This window comes from Mchenga conophoros, linkage group LG23 (genome assembly GCF_057382185.1).
Source record: "Mchenga conophoros isolate Kocher_MC1m ecotype Shallow Benthic linkage group LG23, M_conophoros_male_GT1.1, whole genome shotgun sequence".
Classification (NCBI taxonomy): domain Eukaryota; kingdom Metazoa; phylum Chordata; class Actinopteri; order Cichliformes; family Cichlidae; genus Mchenga; species Mchenga conophoros.
In genome coordinates, this window is record NC_140547.1 from 15,236,605 (window position 1) to 15,253,928 (window position 17,324).

At 41.7% G+C, this 17,324-nt stretch overlaps 3 protein-coding genes across 10 annotated transcripts in view; 1 reads left to right on the top strand and 2 right to left on the bottom strand.

Annotated features, from left to right (window-relative positions):
- lg23h1orf146 (linkage group 23 C1orf146 homolog) overlaps positions 1-8,834 on the top strand; it is a 36,131-nt gene extending 27,297 nt beyond the window's left edge. For both annotated transcript variants that reach the window (XR_014890667.1, XR_014890668.1), the window contains exons 6-8: positions 7,539-7,668; positions 7,788-8,012; positions 8,490-8,834. The gene's annotated coding sequence lies outside the window, so the exon portion shown is untranslated. The remainder of the gene's footprint in view (positions 1-7,538; positions 7,669-7,787; positions 8,013-8,489) is intronic.
- gfi1ab (growth factor independent 1A transcription repressor b) lies at positions 78-6,094 on the bottom strand. Of its 3 annotated transcripts, none has more exons than XM_085264287.1 (7): positions 5,955-6,003; positions 3,455-3,793; positions 2,744-2,932; positions 1,871-2,250; positions 1,407-1,544; positions 1,096-1,261; positions 78-916 (listed from the first exon to the last, which is right to left on the bottom strand). In XM_085264287.1, exons 2-7 carry the CDS (start codon positions 3,657-3,659, stop codon positions 738-740), a joined length of 1,257 nt encoding a protein of 418 aa, XP_085120413.1. In that variant the 5' UTR covers positions 3,660-3,793; positions 5,955-6,003; the 3' UTR covers positions 78-737. The 3 variants fall into 3 exon arrangements, with proteins under 3 accessions (XP_085120413.1, XP_085120412.1, XP_085120414.1); XM_085264288.1 differs by having other exon boundaries at positions 115-916; positions 3,455-3,568; positions 5,955-6,094; XM_085264286.1 differs by lacking the exon at positions 5,955-6,003 and having other exon boundaries at positions 3,455-5,464.
- The window catches only part of evi5b (ecotropic viral integration site 5b), a 43,763-nt gene continuing 32,645 nt past the window's right edge, over positions 6,207-17,324 (bottom strand). For all 5 annotated transcript variants that reach the window (XM_085264281.1, XM_085264279.1, XM_085264277.1 and 2 more), the window contains 2 exons: positions 12,392-12,487; positions 6,207-8,111 (listed from right to left, as the gene is read on the bottom strand). In XM_085264281.1, the coding sequence (XP_085120407.1) occupies positions 7,836-8,111; positions 12,392-12,487 (372 nt within the window). In that variant the 3' untranslated portion in view covers positions 6,207-7,835. The remainder of the gene's footprint in view (positions 8,112-12,391; positions 12,488-17,324) is intronic.

Here is a 17,324-nt window from a genome sequence, read left to right on the forward strand (position 1 = left end):
TAACTGCATTGAAATTTTGATAATAATAATAATCATTTTAAAACATCAACAAGAAACTGGAATACATATTTGAAGAGAAGTAATATTTATTTGTAAACGATAGAAGTTTAAATTTGACAAGAAAATGTGCAAAATAGACCAAAGATACCAGCTTGGTAATGGAAGCGATTATTAAATCAGACAGTGGAAGAACTGTTTTGCCAGCATCGCTGTAGCTGACAACAAAATCCTACGTCTGTTCTTTTGGAGAAGCGCAGATTTGCATCTGTTTCTTTATGGCTCTGCCAATCCTGTTATTGAAGTGTGACTGCTAATATTTTGGGCTTAAGACACAGACAATTTTATTATTATTGTTATTATTATTATTATCGCGCTTACATGTCATGTATTTTAAAGTCCACAGCTTATCTCTGGTTTTGTGAGCATGTAACATCCTGCAGCAGGCTGGTCTCGTTAGTGTTGCTCGTCTTCGCACTGCAAAAAGTCGCCCGTTAAACGTTTTTTTCCCTTATAAAATAAATAAAAAAACACCATCTGTCGTTGTTAAATATAGGTTCAATGCACGTTTAACAAGCTAAATGAGAGTCAGAGTCGATCTTGATCCGAAAAATGTCCTCAAGGTGGATGGCAGAAGGAGGAAAAGTCGAAAATGCCGGATGTCTAAAAACGACTTCCTAGGAATGAGCAAATGATTGCTCTGAAGTCAGATTAGATTGACTCCATGGTGCCGCGTCAGTTCATTTCAGCCCGTGCTGCGTCTCCTTGTGTCTCCTCAAATCCACCTTTCTCTGGAAACCTTTGCCGCAGAGGTCGCAGCCGAAAGGTTTGTATCCGGTGTGTTTCCTGCTGTGCGTAATGAGGTTGGAGCTCTGGCTGAACGCCTTCCCGCACACCTGGCATTTGTGTGGCTTTTCACCTGAAAGAGAAAAAAAATAAAAATACATTTGATTTAGGGTTTAAAAATATATATATAATAAAAATAAACGAGAGGTATACATTTTGCTGCTTAAAAATTGGATTTTGCGCACAGATCTTTTACCTCGGTTACAGAACAATCAAAACAACAAATGTAGTTTCGTCCCTTTCTTCGCTCACCTGTGTGGATGAAGGTGTGTTTCTTCATGTCCGACTTCTGATGGAACCTTTTGCCGCAGTACTGGCATGGGTACGGCCGCGTGTCGGAGTGGATAAGCAGGTGAGTCGACAGAGTTGACGACCGCTTGAAACTTTTACCGCATATTTTGCAGTCGAAACTTCTTTCCTGAAACGTGAGCAGAGGCCTGTTTTAGTCAAATTTTCGAGTCAGCGCATCCACGCTTGACAGGAAGGCGGGTTGAAAGTAAGATGTGAATCCAAAAAAAGAAAAGGGTGCAAACTGCATCTTGTGGTTTGAGGTGTGAAGATACCTGAGAGTGCACGGCCTTGTGTTGTTCCAGGCTCACTGCGTGTCCGAAAGTTTTGCCGCAGATTTCGCACGCAAATGGCCGGGTGCCGCTGTGTGATCTGCGGACGTGCACTTCTAAACCGTGGGGAGTGGAAAACACCTGAGAACAACAATGAATTGACGATAAGAACTTTTTAAAATTTGCAATAAACCATCAAAGAAAAAAAAAAACAACCAAATTCGATTCTGTGTAACTGGAGAGTCAATTGTTTGTGTTTTGTTCCACCTATAGAGAGGTCAGAGGTCAGCCAAAAGACAGCAGCTGCAGTGAGTCTTTGCTTGGGGCCAAGTTGAGCGGAAATCAAATTATCCCAAGTTTTTAAATTATTGGTGTTTTCTTACAAACATGCATGCATTTTATAGAAGACACTATATTAGACTGGACTATATGAAATCACACCTCTCTTCGTTGCTCTCTGTCCTCACCTTACTGCACTTGACGCACTTGTAAGCCCCATTGAGGATGAGGCTAGAGCACAGCAGATCAGACTGCGCGTTCACGTCGTGGGTTTTTCCGTGCATGCCTGCCTCAGGAAACAGCAGAGCAGCAGCGTGCCTCCTGTAGTTACCATAGGTCTCCTCTCCCAGAGCTCGGTCTGCATACAGGGCAGGATGGGTGCTTCTGTCTCCGTAGAAGCCCATCGCAGCCGGGCCTCTTTCTACCTCCATTCCCGTATGGAGGCTTGGCTGCACCAGCGGCCTCAGCTCCGGCCTGGGATAGCTGCTGCTCCAGGCGTACGGCCGGAATGGAACGGTGAAGGGCTGAGTCTCGTCCACCAGGGGAGAAAGAGATTTCTCCGAATCAGCTGGAGAGGGGAACAGATAAAAATTTAATGAAAGCAGTGAAGTGACCGAAGAGGAGCACTTCCAGGGATCTACGGGGCCTCAGAGGAATCATTGAGGGGAAAACTTATTTCAGATTCCCCAAGTGATGATTTGTGGTTGAGTCCGATTAAAATGAAATTAGATTAGATGATATCTGCTCTGATTTATTATAAAAACTGAAAACGTATTTGTGTGAAGAATAACTTCAATTTAAAACAATCTCAGAAAATGATTAAAACAGCAAAATATGTAAACTATCACAAAGGCCTGTTTTGCTTATTTAGTTTGCCGAAACGAACATTGTATTGTATGTTTTCTAAACCATGGTGGAAAAAATACAAATCAAAGTCTGCATTGGATCTGTGCGTCCTGGACGCTTTACAGTTTCCGCTCTGGGTCTTTCATGTGTACATGAAATGTAATCTATTGCAGGATCATCAGTATGTGTGTATGTATGTGTGTGTCTTTGTCTACCTGGCGAGGCGGAGGGAGATGGAGGCCTCCAGAAGTCCTCATAGTCCGGGGAGCGAGGGCACAGGCTGTCGGCACAGCTCAGCGGAGACTTGGGGGAGAAATCTGCTGCGTCGCCCAGGTGGGAGTCCGGAGACAGGTTGTACCTGTCCACCGACATATCCGTGTCTTCTTCTGGGAGTTTATCTCCCTCTGAGAAGCACAAAACAAATGACAGTCAGCATCGTAATGACCGGTGACTCAATTAAAGCCATTCTTATGTTGTTTTTAAAGGGCTGATAAATGACGTGGATGGTCGCCAGTTCGGTAATTTGTCAAAACAAAACTGGATTTTTGGTGGACAAAATTAGTCAGAGATAACGTCAATTTTTCTTGTGGTAATAGTGTTAATACATGATATGGTATAACAATAAAAATAATGTTGTAATATGTAATAAAACTGTGAATAACCCGAGATATTTAAATACATGCATTTAACCAAAAGAACAGTTTCAGAATTGAATACAAAACACTACAATGACTCTTAACTGTAAAGTGCTTTTCTTTTAAAGCATTATTCATCTTACAAATTATTGGCAAGTGTTGCGATCAAAAATGTATTTTACTTTTGAAAAATACCCCTCATCCCGTCAGATTATATCGATATCAAATACAGCATTGAAAGTGTCATCTGACAAAGAGGGGAATATTGAAGAAAAGCCTCCTTTTGCATACCCGAGCATATGTGCGCTAGTATCGTGTCCAGCTTGTTGTAGTCATCCTCAAAACTTCGGGGTTGGTGATAACTGTGCGCCTTCTTACTCTTCACCAAGAAGGAGCGGGGCATCTCTGAAGCGGAACAGAACAAATCAGTGACAATAATCCAGCTGTAGAGAGCAGTCCTCCTGCGCCCGAGGCCGCTCGCTCCAAGATTTGACATCTACTGGTGTGGTGATGTTGCTCCCAAGTGCTTTAAGAGGTTTCAACCTGACAAGGGAGCATGCGCGGACTGTCGGTCACGCCTGCCAGGTGTCGTCGGACAGGTGTCGAGGCTGCTCGCCACAGCTCAGTGCGCTGTAAAAAATATCCGCCTGCAGAGTTTTAGTCAGAGCAGGCTGTAGGAAAACTGTCTGCAGCGGGGGCGACGTCGTCTTGCATCTTTAGAGCAAACGGACTCATTTCAGAACCCGACAGTGGTTTCCTTTCTTACAAGAAACGCAGGTGGAATGAAGAAGAGAAAAGTTTATTTATTGTTTAAAAGTACAACTTGGGACGATAAGTCTATGAGACACTTTTTGCAGTGTTTAACTTTTCCACAGCTTGGGGCTGCCGAAGTTCTCGCAGACTGCAGCTCGTGTCTCCCATGGAGCCCGTGGCAGTCGGGAGAGGTGATACAGGCTTTATCGGCGCCTTTCTCAATCTTTAAAGGGGGCAGGGGGAGAGGAAACGGGGAGACACACCCCAGGGTGCCTTGCTGGGGAGCTTGAAGTAGCACGTCGTGGTAAAATAAAGGGGTGGGAGAAACTTTGAACCGGCGGGGTAGTCTTATTATTCTTATAGGCTGCAATTAAAATTTGACCAAACGCTTCGGGTTTGCCAAGAGTGTCTCCGGTTGAGTTCAGCCAATAAAACGCTAGAGGAAAAATAATTCATTGAGAATAAATCCTCACATAAAAACGCACCGCAGTGTCTCTCTGATCAAAACTCACTGCCGGCTCCACACAGGACAAAGTGTTGTCCCGGTCTGGTGGTCACTTGAGCCCATAAACTGTTATTATGTGACAGACACTCTCCGTCCTAACGCCTGCGGTGACCGTTTCACATTACCCCGAGAGGAAGAAGCAAATAACGGAGACAGTTTGTTTTCTGTTCGCACAGGTCGAAGATTAGAGCGTCATTACGCGCTGATCAATAAGACGGAGTCGTGCGTCCTGGTGCCTTTCATCCACTGCAGGTGTAATAAAACAGTTTTGAGACGGCATTGAAGTGAAAGTGTGATCAAAAACCTGCATTCGTTTGCAGTAAATACAGGTGGCTATCAGGCCATGTTTGCGCTTTAAAGTTTTATTGTTCGTGGCTTGAGACGGTTGAATTGCCACGGAGCCGAAATTCACACATGCGCATTTTGGATGACTTTTCATTTCATTGCGTTTCTTTACTTATTATTTTAATATATCACCAGGTAACCGTTAGTAAATCCGCTCCGGTCAAATCCTCCACGCCTGTAAAGGTGTGAAGTTTCCTCCAAATCAGACAACTGGACGCCCAAAAAGGTTTCCGACCGTTTACACGGCTTTGGCACCAACATGTCAGTGAATGCATTTATAATGTCGGCTACATGCAAACCGTTATCAGTAAATAAAGGACAGGAAATTAAAGGACCACATGTCCCAGCTCGATTAGACGCATCACGGCATCCGGATACAGTTTTTTGGAGAAGATATGAAGCTCGAACCGATAAAAGCAGCTGCAGCAGGGCCTGCTGCCCGATAGGCAGACGGTTTCTTAACTGTAGCATCATGCCATCAAAATTAAATACACGCACATAATAATAATAATAATATTAATGATATTAATAATATAAATACATTTAGGGATTTGATGCCGCAGGTTGTTAGAACTTCGCGGTTTGAAACTAGATTTGATTTGATATGCGGTTGTTTATAACCGCACAATTAATTAACTGCGTCATTATTTCTGCAGTATTTAAATATTTTCTTCTCTCCGTTGAAATTCAGCTTTTAAAACGCCTCTACATGTGAACTCACCAAATGATTCACGCCTCCCACACTGCGCCACTGTATCGCGCTCTCCTTATAGTAAACATTTCAGGACGCACGTTTAAATCTGCTCGAATATTTGCAAAGGTCAATCAAAGAAAAAGAAATCAACAAAATACATAAAATCAGCTGTATTCACACACCCGTGTCTGCGCAGGAGTACTGCTGTTTAGGTTGTGCTAAACTCGGGTATTATTAATAATAAAGCCGAATTTTGAGATTAAAATTGAAATGATTAAAATAGAATTGATGTGGCTGTAACATCTGGCACCCGCTATAGAAATAAGCGACCTTCCACTGCGCCACGTTAAAAAAAAAAAAAAATCGCCAACCTTACTAGTCAACGCAAGTTCTAAAAATCTGAGCTTACATCACTAACAGACTGGCCTCACTGTCCAACACAAACTCATCATCAGCATTTTGTGGGGGAAAAAGCCAAAAAACCAAACACAAACCTGGTAAATGTTTCAGTGCCCGAAGAGAGATGCTCTTTTTAAAATGTGGTTTTCTGCATGAAATGATTAGTAGTTGAGGCTCAACTTTGAAAACCGCGAGAAAAATCACTTCCTGAAACAGTCAATCTAAGCTAAGAATCTTCAGAGGAAGGCAGCGCTGAGACTAAACATCCCACATGTGCTGTTCAGCCTGCACGAGGAGACTCTGGTTAGAGGTTTGCAGCCACCATTACAAGACAGACCAGGCCAGGAGTTTATCAAACAATTTTATTGTGAATTCATCCCTTTCGCTCACTCGCTCACTCGCTCACTCCCCCTCTCTCTCTCTCTCTCTCTCACACACACACACACACATGCACATACATATATATATATATATAAAACAATCTCATTTAGTTTGCAGAGTGTGCTTGACTGCATCCATCATAGTGTGTCCATACTGCACTGCAGACTCAAAAAAAGTGCCATTAGGTGTTCCTCTTCTATTCCATCAGCAAAGAGACATTAACATCATCATCACCTGCTCAAAGTCAGAATCTTTGCTGGTTCCTGGAGACTGCGGCTGCCTCGATTCATACAGAAGTTAGTGTTCAGACATTCAGAGAAATTCACTTTTACACATCCAGGTCATGAAATGGAGTGGCTTGTAGATCCAGAACATAGGCCTCGCTTTGGTAACACTTTGCCGGTCCCGATTAGTTTCCATGTTGTGTTATTGAGTGTTGCTTTATCTCGGCTTCATCTCCTGACCAAAGTTCTCTCAGACTGTCATCAATTCCGTGCAAATTAGTGACACTCAGAACATATGAGAGGCATCATTCAGCTTTGAGTCATCGGTAGATGCATTATGCACTGAAGTGATTCGCCTTTTACCTCATCGTGAAAGTGAGATCGTGATACTTTCAGAGAACTTTGTAAAACAGCAACAGTAGCTAAGAAATAAACCTGTCCCCATCTGCACTTATTAACATGCTGACTGCTTTAAGAACGGAGAGTTCAAAAGCATCTAAAGAGGGGTGACTAGTTATTCTACCAGGAATTCACCTCCCTCGTCTCAAAAGCAGGATTTGTTATTTGTGTTAAACTACATTATATGTCCCTTTACTCTCAAATGTACAGCATATTCTAAACACCAGATATGCATTTTCAAGTTCAAAAGGAAGTGGGGGGAAACAAACAACATGATACACATTTACATATCTACTTGTACGCAATGTCACTTTGACCTTGAAAGGCATGTGGCACGTGCTAAGGCCAAAGAAAGTCATCAAGTCGTCGCTGGCTGATACAAGCGAGTTTGATACCAGGCTGTGATGAAGCTCTTCAAGACATTAGAAATATAGATATTTATACATGCGCACGCACAGCACTCATACAAATCTGCCTCTGCATGATGGAGACTTAGTAGTAACGGCATCAATGCATTTCTGATGTTCATTTATAAAAAGCTTTAAAATATAAAAACATGAAGTGTGTAATATAGAGTAAAACGTTTTTATTGCACAGTCTCTTTTTCTGTGTTGTACCTAGAAGAAGCGGTCAGGAGTGATAGACTGAGATCTCCCTTCTCCTCCTCTTTGTCAGGTCTCTGTGGCCCAGTAGAGTCTGAGACGCTCCACGTGATTTGAGCCTCTACTGAGGTTCAGGCTGAGCTTCTGGCTTTACTCACAAAACCCCCCCAAAACAACAACAAGAAAAAAACTGCAAAAGGAAGGTAAAGAAAACTAAATCCACGTGTGATTCTCAGGATATCAAATGATGATGATGCATTTCATTCTTCAAGTTCAGGAGTCTCCTCTGAAATGGTTTGCTGGATGACCCTCTCTTCCACAGTTAGTGCTGACAGCCTCCGTCTCCACTTCAGCAGCCGGCGGGCGCCGCTCACACGGAGGTGGTCTTGTGGCTGCTGCTCTGAGGAACAGAGATCCGCAGGGCCTCTCCGTCCTCCTCCTCCTCATCGCTGTCGGTGTCCTCGAGTTTGGGGTGTAGTTTGATACGGCTCCTCTGCTGGGGGACCTGCAGGGGGGAGACCTTGACCCCATCGTCGTCCGAAGACTGGTAAGACTCATCATCCGCCCTGTAGTGGTTGACAATATGGATCCCATCAAAAGTGGGCTGATTGGCCAAGCGCCCCCTCTGTCCTTTTAAGCAGCGAATCTGTGAAAGCAAACAGTGAGAGTCAGGAGCCACACAATCTCCCACAGATCAGACTTCTGTGCCTGAAGGCAGCTGCATGAACACCAAACCTCTTGAAAAAATTACAGCTAACATATTACGCTTTTCTTTATTTTCTGTCATAAATACACTGTTACAGTGGTGGATGCACACATTAAATATAGCCAAAGTTTCAAAAAAATGAGGTCAGCAAACATGCAAGTTATCCCAGTAAGCCAAAAGCTCCAGACTCTACACACCTGGTTTGTGACCAGGGGGCTCTACAGGATGTCAGAGACGGTGGATATCCTGACATTGTCACATGTGTGAGCACGCTCAGAAGAAAACTGGCTTAAAGGAATCTCAAACTGCTTGTTACAGATGCTATATGACCCGAGGTGCTGTGCTAAGGCCTGGATCACCTCCCTGAGATCCTCTGCTCCAATATCGTCGTGGACCAGCTCTATTTTTGCTTCACTGTCTTGTGTCTCTGAAGCAGGTTTAAGTGTGAATGATTAAAATGGGTATAGTTGTATAGACAGCTCACTAATTTATTTATTTTTTTCGGTTGCTGTTATTGTACTCAGAAGGAAAGAGGGAGGAAGAAAGTCTTGGTCAAACCTTCTTTTAGCCAGGTGCAGGAAATATAGAGAGCGGATATCTAGTTCAGCACTTCCTGTCCTGTCCGCTGTTCATTGTTTACTAATAAAGAGAAATTTAAGACAGTTTTCGGATTGAATTTCAACAAATGTGTTTCCTGTGGCCAGTTTTACTTAGTAGTGCGACTTATCAGAAAGTTTACAGAATCATTTTTCCCTTTGATTCTACAGAGTGATATGTTTTAATGCAGCTGAATTCACAACATAATTATATCCACATTTTTTCTGTTAGTGTCAAAGTAGCGCTGCTACAGAAAAAAAAAAAGCAGCCAAGCTGTGACGCTAATGTTTAAAATGAATAACGACAGAGAAATATGACTCTTGCACGGCTTCCTGGACAACCTGTGACTGCTAGCAACTCAGTGAGATAACAAAAACTTGACACACGTGATATGAACAAACTGTCAGTGGGAGCTGGTGACATTTTACCAGAAACACTGAAACAAATAAGATGAGATGTCCTCTACAAATTCAACATGCAGGCACCAGTTCAACCAAAAATAAAAACAAAAGGGAACAATGCAATAAAATCAGAGCCATACTACACACCAAGAGTATACAACTGGTGAGTGTCCTGTTTGTATAATTAGTAGACATGAAATAAATATTTTTACAGCACTCACACGGAGGAAGACAAGTTGTCCCTTTTAAATTTGTAGTAAAAGCTTTTATTCACATGTCTCAATATAAAATTATATAGAGATTTAGAAATGTCACCGTCCAATTCACAAAGCCTATATGCTGTCTTTGCTTCAATCTTTGATGAGTTTATTGAATGTGTGCACGAATGTGCTTTATAATCTCAACACTTAAAGTCAATGTGTAGTATGGATTTGGGACAAAGAGTCATATAATTATGTTCCATTTAAGACTGCATGGTAGCAGGAAGCACCTTAAACCACGTTAACAGTTTAAGGTGCTTCCAGAGCTTCAAGGCAAAGGAAAAGTGTCTGAGACTGGAGGATTTGTTTTCTCTCGGAAAACAAAATACCTGGTAAGGAACTTTTTGCATTGACTGTATATAAAAGATGGCTATAGCCAATCTGGCGTTCATCCATTAATTTTTTAGACTTGCATTGCTGCACTTTTTTTTAAAAGTCAGAAATATATTTAGATGATAGAGAGCAATGCTATAAGCTAATGCTATCCAGGTTAGTTAGAAATAGGGCTGCCACGATTAGTCGACTAGTCACGATTACATCGACTATTAAAATCGTCGACGACTAATTTAATAGTCGAAGCGTCGTTTGAAGCTTTGTAAGATCCAAAAAGCGCAGGAATAAGTAGCAGGATTTAAGAGTGTAATAACGGACTGAAACAGAAGATGGCAGCACTGCATGTACAAGGATGCCAGCTGCCGTTAAACCCCAAAAGAGAAGAAGAAGCTGTGTCCCAGAATTCATAGCGCGGCCCTGCTCAGTTTCCAACAATGCCGGCAGCTGGTTAGTTTTAATATTACTCTTATTATTCTTTCTGGGTCACAAAATAAACGTTTAACATATTTTCAGCCGAGAATGTAGCTGTGTAAACCTCAAATATCTGCTCAGTTTATCAAGACACCGCATATTTGCAAAAACACTCCGACGTTTTCGGAGACGTCTGTTACCCACCAGCTCGATAGCTAGCCGGGGGCAAGGCTCACTAGAGCCCGTGAGAACACCGGACTCCCGGCAAATCGTTTTCAAACCCACCGCCATCTTTCACTACTCAGGTTAAACGTGATATATAAATCACTTAGATAATTTAAAAAATTTTTTTAGTATTTTATTTGTTCCTGAGTAAATCGGTTTGGCTGAGATAAAGTTATAGTTTTTACACAGCTGAATAAACGTCAAGCAGACAGCTGATTATCAGAAGTGTGAGATGCTCGAGAATATACTCCGGTGTCCTGTTATATTTTAGATAGCAAGGAGCAGACGGCTGAGTTTATTAAACTTCACCGAAACAATCTGCAAATGTCATTAAAATTTAATAAACTATCATCTTGTCGTTATTTTTAGTTAGCACAGACCTTAAAACACTTAAAGCTGTAAGCTAATGATAGTTATAAGAGCAGATGCATGCTGGTGCAATAAGCTGTACGCTTTACGTCCAATGGATGCATGATCTGATTAGTCGACTAATCGCAAAAATAATCGTTTTATTGTTTTTAATGAAGTGCTGTCCGAGGATCAAAGATCACAGCATCCAGTTCTTGGCCTTTTCTGCACACAGAGATTTCTCTAGACTCTCTGACATTACGTACTTTAGATGATGAGATAGTTAAAGCAATCAAAAGCATACGCTATTTTGAAACTGTTGCTGAATTTGTAGACTCAGTTTATAAACCTTGCCACTCTAAGATGCTCTTTTTATACTAATTCACGTTACTGACCTTAATTAACCTAATTAGTTCCAAGATATTCTTTTGTTTCTCCTGTCCCAACTTTTCTCTTACATCCAATTCAAAATCAGCTAATAATTTTCATGTCTCAGTTGAGATTTGCAAATCACTGCATTCTGTTTTTATTCACACTTTGCAGAGTCCCAACTATTTTGGAATTGGGTTTGTATTTTCTCCGATTATCTTTCAGCTATAAGTTCAAAAAGGGCCTACATATGCACTAATTTTAAATTTTATTTTGAACAGTGTATTTTCAGTTAACGTCCCCACCTCCAGTTTACAGCCGTGCACGGCCGCTTTCTTTAGCTTTACCTTGAAGCACTTGGGATGGTCTCCTACACCATGAATTAACCAGACTCAAAGAGGGGTTGGGTAAAGATCAACACATGGTCAGGCTTGAAAAGCTGGGGGTGTTACACAGAACATCTGAAAACACTCACCTGGGTTGGCCTGCCATGCAACAGACAGTCATGTAGAAAGAGATGCATTCAGAGGCCAGTTTAGAGCACAGTACATAAAAACGATAACAACAACCCAAAACCCGAACAACCCTACATTTACCTGGGTCTCTCTAAACTTGGCACACTGCCTTCCTGTTGCTGTCATGTGAAAGGAAACGGTGATCTAATCAACATCTGAGATGCTGCACATAAAATTTCAAGCTGTATGATGTTAATTGAAACTGTGCAAGAGGTGCATGACGGGACTTAAACCAGTTTCAGTTTTGCTCATTGTGCATGCTTAAAATAATAAGAATCATTGTCGGGCAATCTAAAACTCAAAGACAACTGGCAGGGAAGGGAAACGACTGAGACAGCACTCTTTAAAACACCTTTTCTCAAACACATGACATAGGTCAACAAGCTTGACAGGACCAATAATAATGAATAAAGGTGACTAAGACTGTGGGGAATGTGTCACTTCTGACGTCATATGTGACATTTTACTCATTCTTAGATATCAATCATTTGAATGTGCATCCATCTTTGCATCGTGCCTCAATGTTCTGCCATATAAACCTCTGTAAGTCATGTTTGTGAATACATCTCTAAGAGGTTCGCAACTTCAGCACCACACAGGAAGTCTCTGGGTGTAGTTAACACTTCAACTAATCTGTTCAAGTCAAAGTAAAACCATATCTGAGGGATTGTTGTGAAATTTCGATCAAAGCATTTACACCAACAACGAAAAACTGGTAGTGTGACTGAGGTGAACATGTAGCTTGTTTTTAGGAGTCTCACCTCATGTTGTAGCTCTGCTATCTGGTCTTTGAGGTCGCGGATGTACTGGCTCGAATCTGTGTGGTTCAGCTGGCCTTGGACCTTTCCTTCTTCTTTCTGTTGAGACAAAATACACAACTTTCAAACATGTTCCACAGCTTTTGGAAAAAAAAGGATTGTGTTAATCATCTACAGGGTCAAAATATTTTAGATTTCTGGCATATTATACATACACTTAAATAAAAAAGGGTCTGTGGAAATTATACTTATGTCTTCTTGTTTATGGTTGAAAACTCCTGCACAGGCAGGAGAAATAACGGCAGCTTTGAGAGCCCCGCTGCAAAAAAAAGCGGCATCGCGCGGTACCCTGCATGTATGGCGGGCGAACAAGGTGACAGATGTCTGGTGAAACACAAAACAGTGTCATTTGTGCTTGATTTCCTCCTGGGGCCCTGGGGATGAGGCTGGTTGTTGCCTCTAACAGTTAAACAGCCCATGCGATGTTTACCTTCCTAAGTGAAGACATCTGCAGGCACTGGAGACAAACACATATTCTATTTCAAACCTCAATCACACCCCTGAACCTGCCAGTTCCACACTGAGATAAGTTCAAAACACAGGCAGCAGCACTGAGGCAAAAAAAGGGAAGACGCGTGCTCGGTAAGGGGTGGGGTGTCGAGGTAAAGCGGTGACACCGAGTCTTCACCACCTGAACAACACCCCAAAATACAGATAGGGTTTTAGATTCCTGTGGTGAGGTGGGGTTCAATATGGCGGGTCCCAATAGGCCTTTTTTTTTTTCACATGGAGAGGTCTAAACAAGAGAGATTATTCCAAGAACCTGTTGTTTTTGAGGTTTTGCTGCTCCAAAACACTGCAACGACAAGGACAGGCAGTTAATAGAGACTTCCTGGTGTTCAGCTGTGTGAATCGCCAGGTGTCAGGCTGTGGCCAGGGACAGCAAACGTCTCACAGAAACATCTTACCATTGTATCTTCAAGTCCCAGTGTGTTGTGGTTTTGTTTAGTTCAAATAGTGCAGTGTAGGGGCTTTCTGCATTCTAAAAAGTACACTACTAAATTTGTTCAGTCTCCTGGCAGATCTGAACTGAGCATCAGATAATCTGAGATCATCCTTTAATCATCCGCCCATTTCATCACATCCTGGGCAAGTGGGCAAAAATCACAGCTCATAAAAAAAGTGCACATGAAATGCCGATTGCATGCGACGTTTCAGTCGGCTTTACGCGCATCTCCAACATTGTGGTAATGACGTAAAGGTTATTTTGAATCTGCAAAGACGTCTATGAAAGATGTGTGAAAATTAAGTGCTAAAATATTTTTTGTTCCTCTATCAAGTTTAAGAGAATTTAGCCTTCTGCTGAAATAAGACAAAACTGTGACTAGGATAAATATATGGCCACTGCAATGATAGTCATCATACAGATTTGTTTCCAGCATTAGCGTGACACGTATGCAGTACACATCTGAGAAGTCAGGGGTTTTTTTGGTTTTTTTTTTTTAAACACACTAAAACTTTTAGTATAAATCTCTGAGTATGTCATAGAAACCTCAAAATAAACCATGCATGTCACCTTTGGCAGAGTTGCTGCTTCAAGATGAAAAACCACTTCCTTTAAAGCCCAAAGACAACAGACGCCATGGTTGCGATAGTGAAAGAGTCCTACACACAAACCCTTCTAGACATCTTGGTTTCACTGAAATGTGTTTTCAGTGAAACACTGTATATTATCATTATTGTTCATCTCTTCGTTAAATCTCTGCAGCATTTTCTGACTTGATACTCAAGCATTTGATCTTCAAAGTAATGTCCTACATCGATATTTGCTACAGCTCTAAGTACTAAGAGTCGCAACATTAATCTGATTCCAGTCTGACCTCTTGTACGAAAACCGAGGTGCAAACTGTCACCAACATGTGTCACCATCTCTGACGACAAAGCTATGAAACTTCTGCTCTTTTTTTACCTTTTCTTCTAAATCAAACCAAAATTTTACCCACAGGGTATATAGAGACGGTAACCAAACCACAGACCAAGAAGCCCAAAAGGCACAGTGATTTCATACTGTGGCACTGACAAAAAACAAAACAACGAAAAAATCTGCAATTTGAACTCTAGACATAATTTAAAAAAGAAAGCGGTAAAGGTCTAAAAATGCGCGACCCTTGTTGCTAACGTATTTGAGTCAGAGTTCATTAGGCAGATTAAGAAAGCACGAGGGCGGCAGCAGTAAAATTTTTGGTGTTGCGTGTTTTTGCTCCATCACTTAGTAACCAAACCTCAGACCACACTCTGCTTCTGAAGGGGAAGAGGGGGAGGTTTTTTGTAGGTGTCAAACTTATAAATAGCATGGCCCTCCAGCTAAGATGATCAAAAACACCCTAAAACTCATGAATACAGAGGTTATTTAAAAAGCACTAAGTCACAACAGTTTCCATCAGGACTCATCGGATAACCAAAGTTTCCAATTTGACACTGAAAGGAAATTATATTTACCATAAATCCATAAAACATAGGAAGTATAATCATCAAACAGAACCAGAGAAATGCATTAACTGACTAATTCACTCAGTGTAGAAAATTATTTGTTACAGTGCTTCAGTATTACTCACGCTGCATGCGTGATTGCCAGTTAACGTGACAACACTAAACTTTTCATCTACCCACATATCTGCAAATCCAGAAGATCTTTCTTTTGGTAGTCTATTTAAGTATCACCACAAGGTCGACGGCCAAGTGAGTGAAAAGCAGTCCTTGCAGCACTTCACAGAAACATTTTGTGGTGAGAGTGACTCCACTGTAGGAAGGAGTTCAGACAAAACGTGAGACTCTACAGCTCTGGTTGTCTCTGCTTATGTTACGCTGTGCTGTGCTTGGGATCACTGTCCTGTTGCATGATCTAAGCTTTAGCTGGTGGACAGATGGCCTCAAATTTGACTCTGAAATACTTTGGTATACAAAGGAACTCACATGGTTGGTCCCCAGGCGTGGCTGCAAAACAAGCCAGAATCGTCACCCCTCCACCGCCGTGCTGACAGTTGGTACGAGGTGTTTGTGCCGATATGCCGTGTCTGGTTATTGCAAAAATGTTGCTGTGCAATTTGGCCAAACATCTCCAAGTCTGCTGTGCTGCCACATTCTTTTAAGAGAGAAGAGGCTTTGTCCTGTCGTCCAGTCTTATTCTAATCATACTGTCATTATTTTTTATATTTAACATGTTCACCGAGTTCTGTAGAGTCACAGATGCTGAGTTCTTCAATCTCTCAAGCACATCAAGCACATTTGATTGATTGATTGATTTGCTACTAGTGGAACTAGTAAGGGTGTATTTTTCTTTTTACACACGGCTGTATGCAGAACTGGGAAAACTCTTTTTCACATGACTGTTTAATCCCAAGTAACACAAGTCCTCCACTGATTGTTAGGCTACGTCCACACTAAAGCGTTTTCGTTTGAAACCACATTGTTTTCTCTCCATTTTGGCCTCCCGTCCACACTGAGACGGTGTTTTGAAAACGCTCTCGAAAACAAATACATTTGAAGACAGTGCGTTTGCGTGGCAGTGTGGACAGAGAAAACGCAGACTTTCTAAAACGATGACGCATTTTAGTCATGTGATGCAGTCATGTGACCAATTAAACTAAGATAGCGGAGGGCATTAAACAGCAGTTGTTTTGTTTGCTCTCAATTTTGACAGCCCTATTAAAGGTTAATATCAGTTTGTACATGCTCCAGATAGCTTTTCTTCAAATTCTTTAATTCTCACTCGCTTTTGTAACGTTGTACTTTCGTGTTACTCGCAGCAACAACTCCACCTCATTGTTAGTCCATTTAAAAAACTTGGTGCTTTTCCTCGACCTTTTGCCGCGACGTTTCAACGAACCGGAAAGTAAATAAACGGCAGACAGAAATGAGGCAGGCTGAATCTTCTTGTGCTTCACGCATGCGCAGCCCTATGTTGAAGCACAGTATGTATTATTACTCTGCGAGGCTCCTGACCATCAAGCAGTGTGGCTTCATAGCTTACCAAAGTCGTGCTAAAACATTTTGACAGATTTTTTTAAGCACCGCGTACAACATAAAATCAGTTCGCGGTCAGTAAGCAAAACCAGAATTCATACATAAGGTGCACTTTTGAGGATTTTAAAGGATTTTAAGTGTGCCCTATAGTCTGAAAAAATACGGTACTGAAAAAGTTCTTGTGCTTAACGTGCTTCACTGAGCTGAAATTTAAACGTAAAATATCTTACGATATATGTACAAAGAAAGTCAAAATTAAAAGTGCCTTAAAGGCTTTGAACTGAACATCTCAGTATCTGAACATCTTACCTTGGGCCCTTGACTATCTCTAATTGGTTTAGACCACAATATGGGCATAATGTGTGTCTATTGTTGACCACATGGAGACTTTCAGAATTGCAGAGACTTTTTTTTTTGTTTCTTTTACATGAACAGCTGGTCGCACCGGTGCGATCTAGGATTTTTTTGAACATTGGCACATTGGCGGAATGTGCAGGTGTCGCCGTGTGCTATTGGATTATTGTGGGAATTCCCTATGTCATTTCCCCTTCCTGCGCGTCTGTGCAGAGACACGCGTGTGACACACAAGTCAATCGAACAGCTACTCTAAGCAGCACCTTCATGATCAGTTAAGGCCTCGATATTGGCATAATGTTGTGTGCTGTTGGCTACACAGAGAATTTCAGAGTTGTGGAGACCTTTTTCCATTGCGCCGGTGCGGCCTAGGATTTATTTGTTTTGTCACACCATTGAGAAATTGGGTCGCACTCTAAAGCCCTGACAGTAGTTCCAGTGTGTGCAAAAGTCTGAGAAACCTTTTAGTTAAACCAAGTGAAAAGTCAATAGAAACAGTCACCTGACTGAGAAACTGAAAATGAAGATGTGCCTATTACGCACAGGAAAGTAAAAAAAA

Coding starts and splice junctions, on each gene's coding strand:
- gfi1ab (XM_085264287.1), bottom strand. CDS start 3,659: ATGTCAAATCTTGGAGCGAGCGGCCTCGGGCGCAGGAGGACTGCTCTC. Junction 2,251..2,743: donor ATCTCCCTCCGCCTCGCCAG/GTAGACAAAGAC, acceptor TCCCCTCTCCAG/CTGATTCGGAGAAATCTCTT. Junction 1,262..1,406: donor ACAAGGCCGTGCACTCTCAG/GTATCTTCACAC, acceptor CTCACGTTTCAG/GAAAGAAGTTTCGACTGCAA.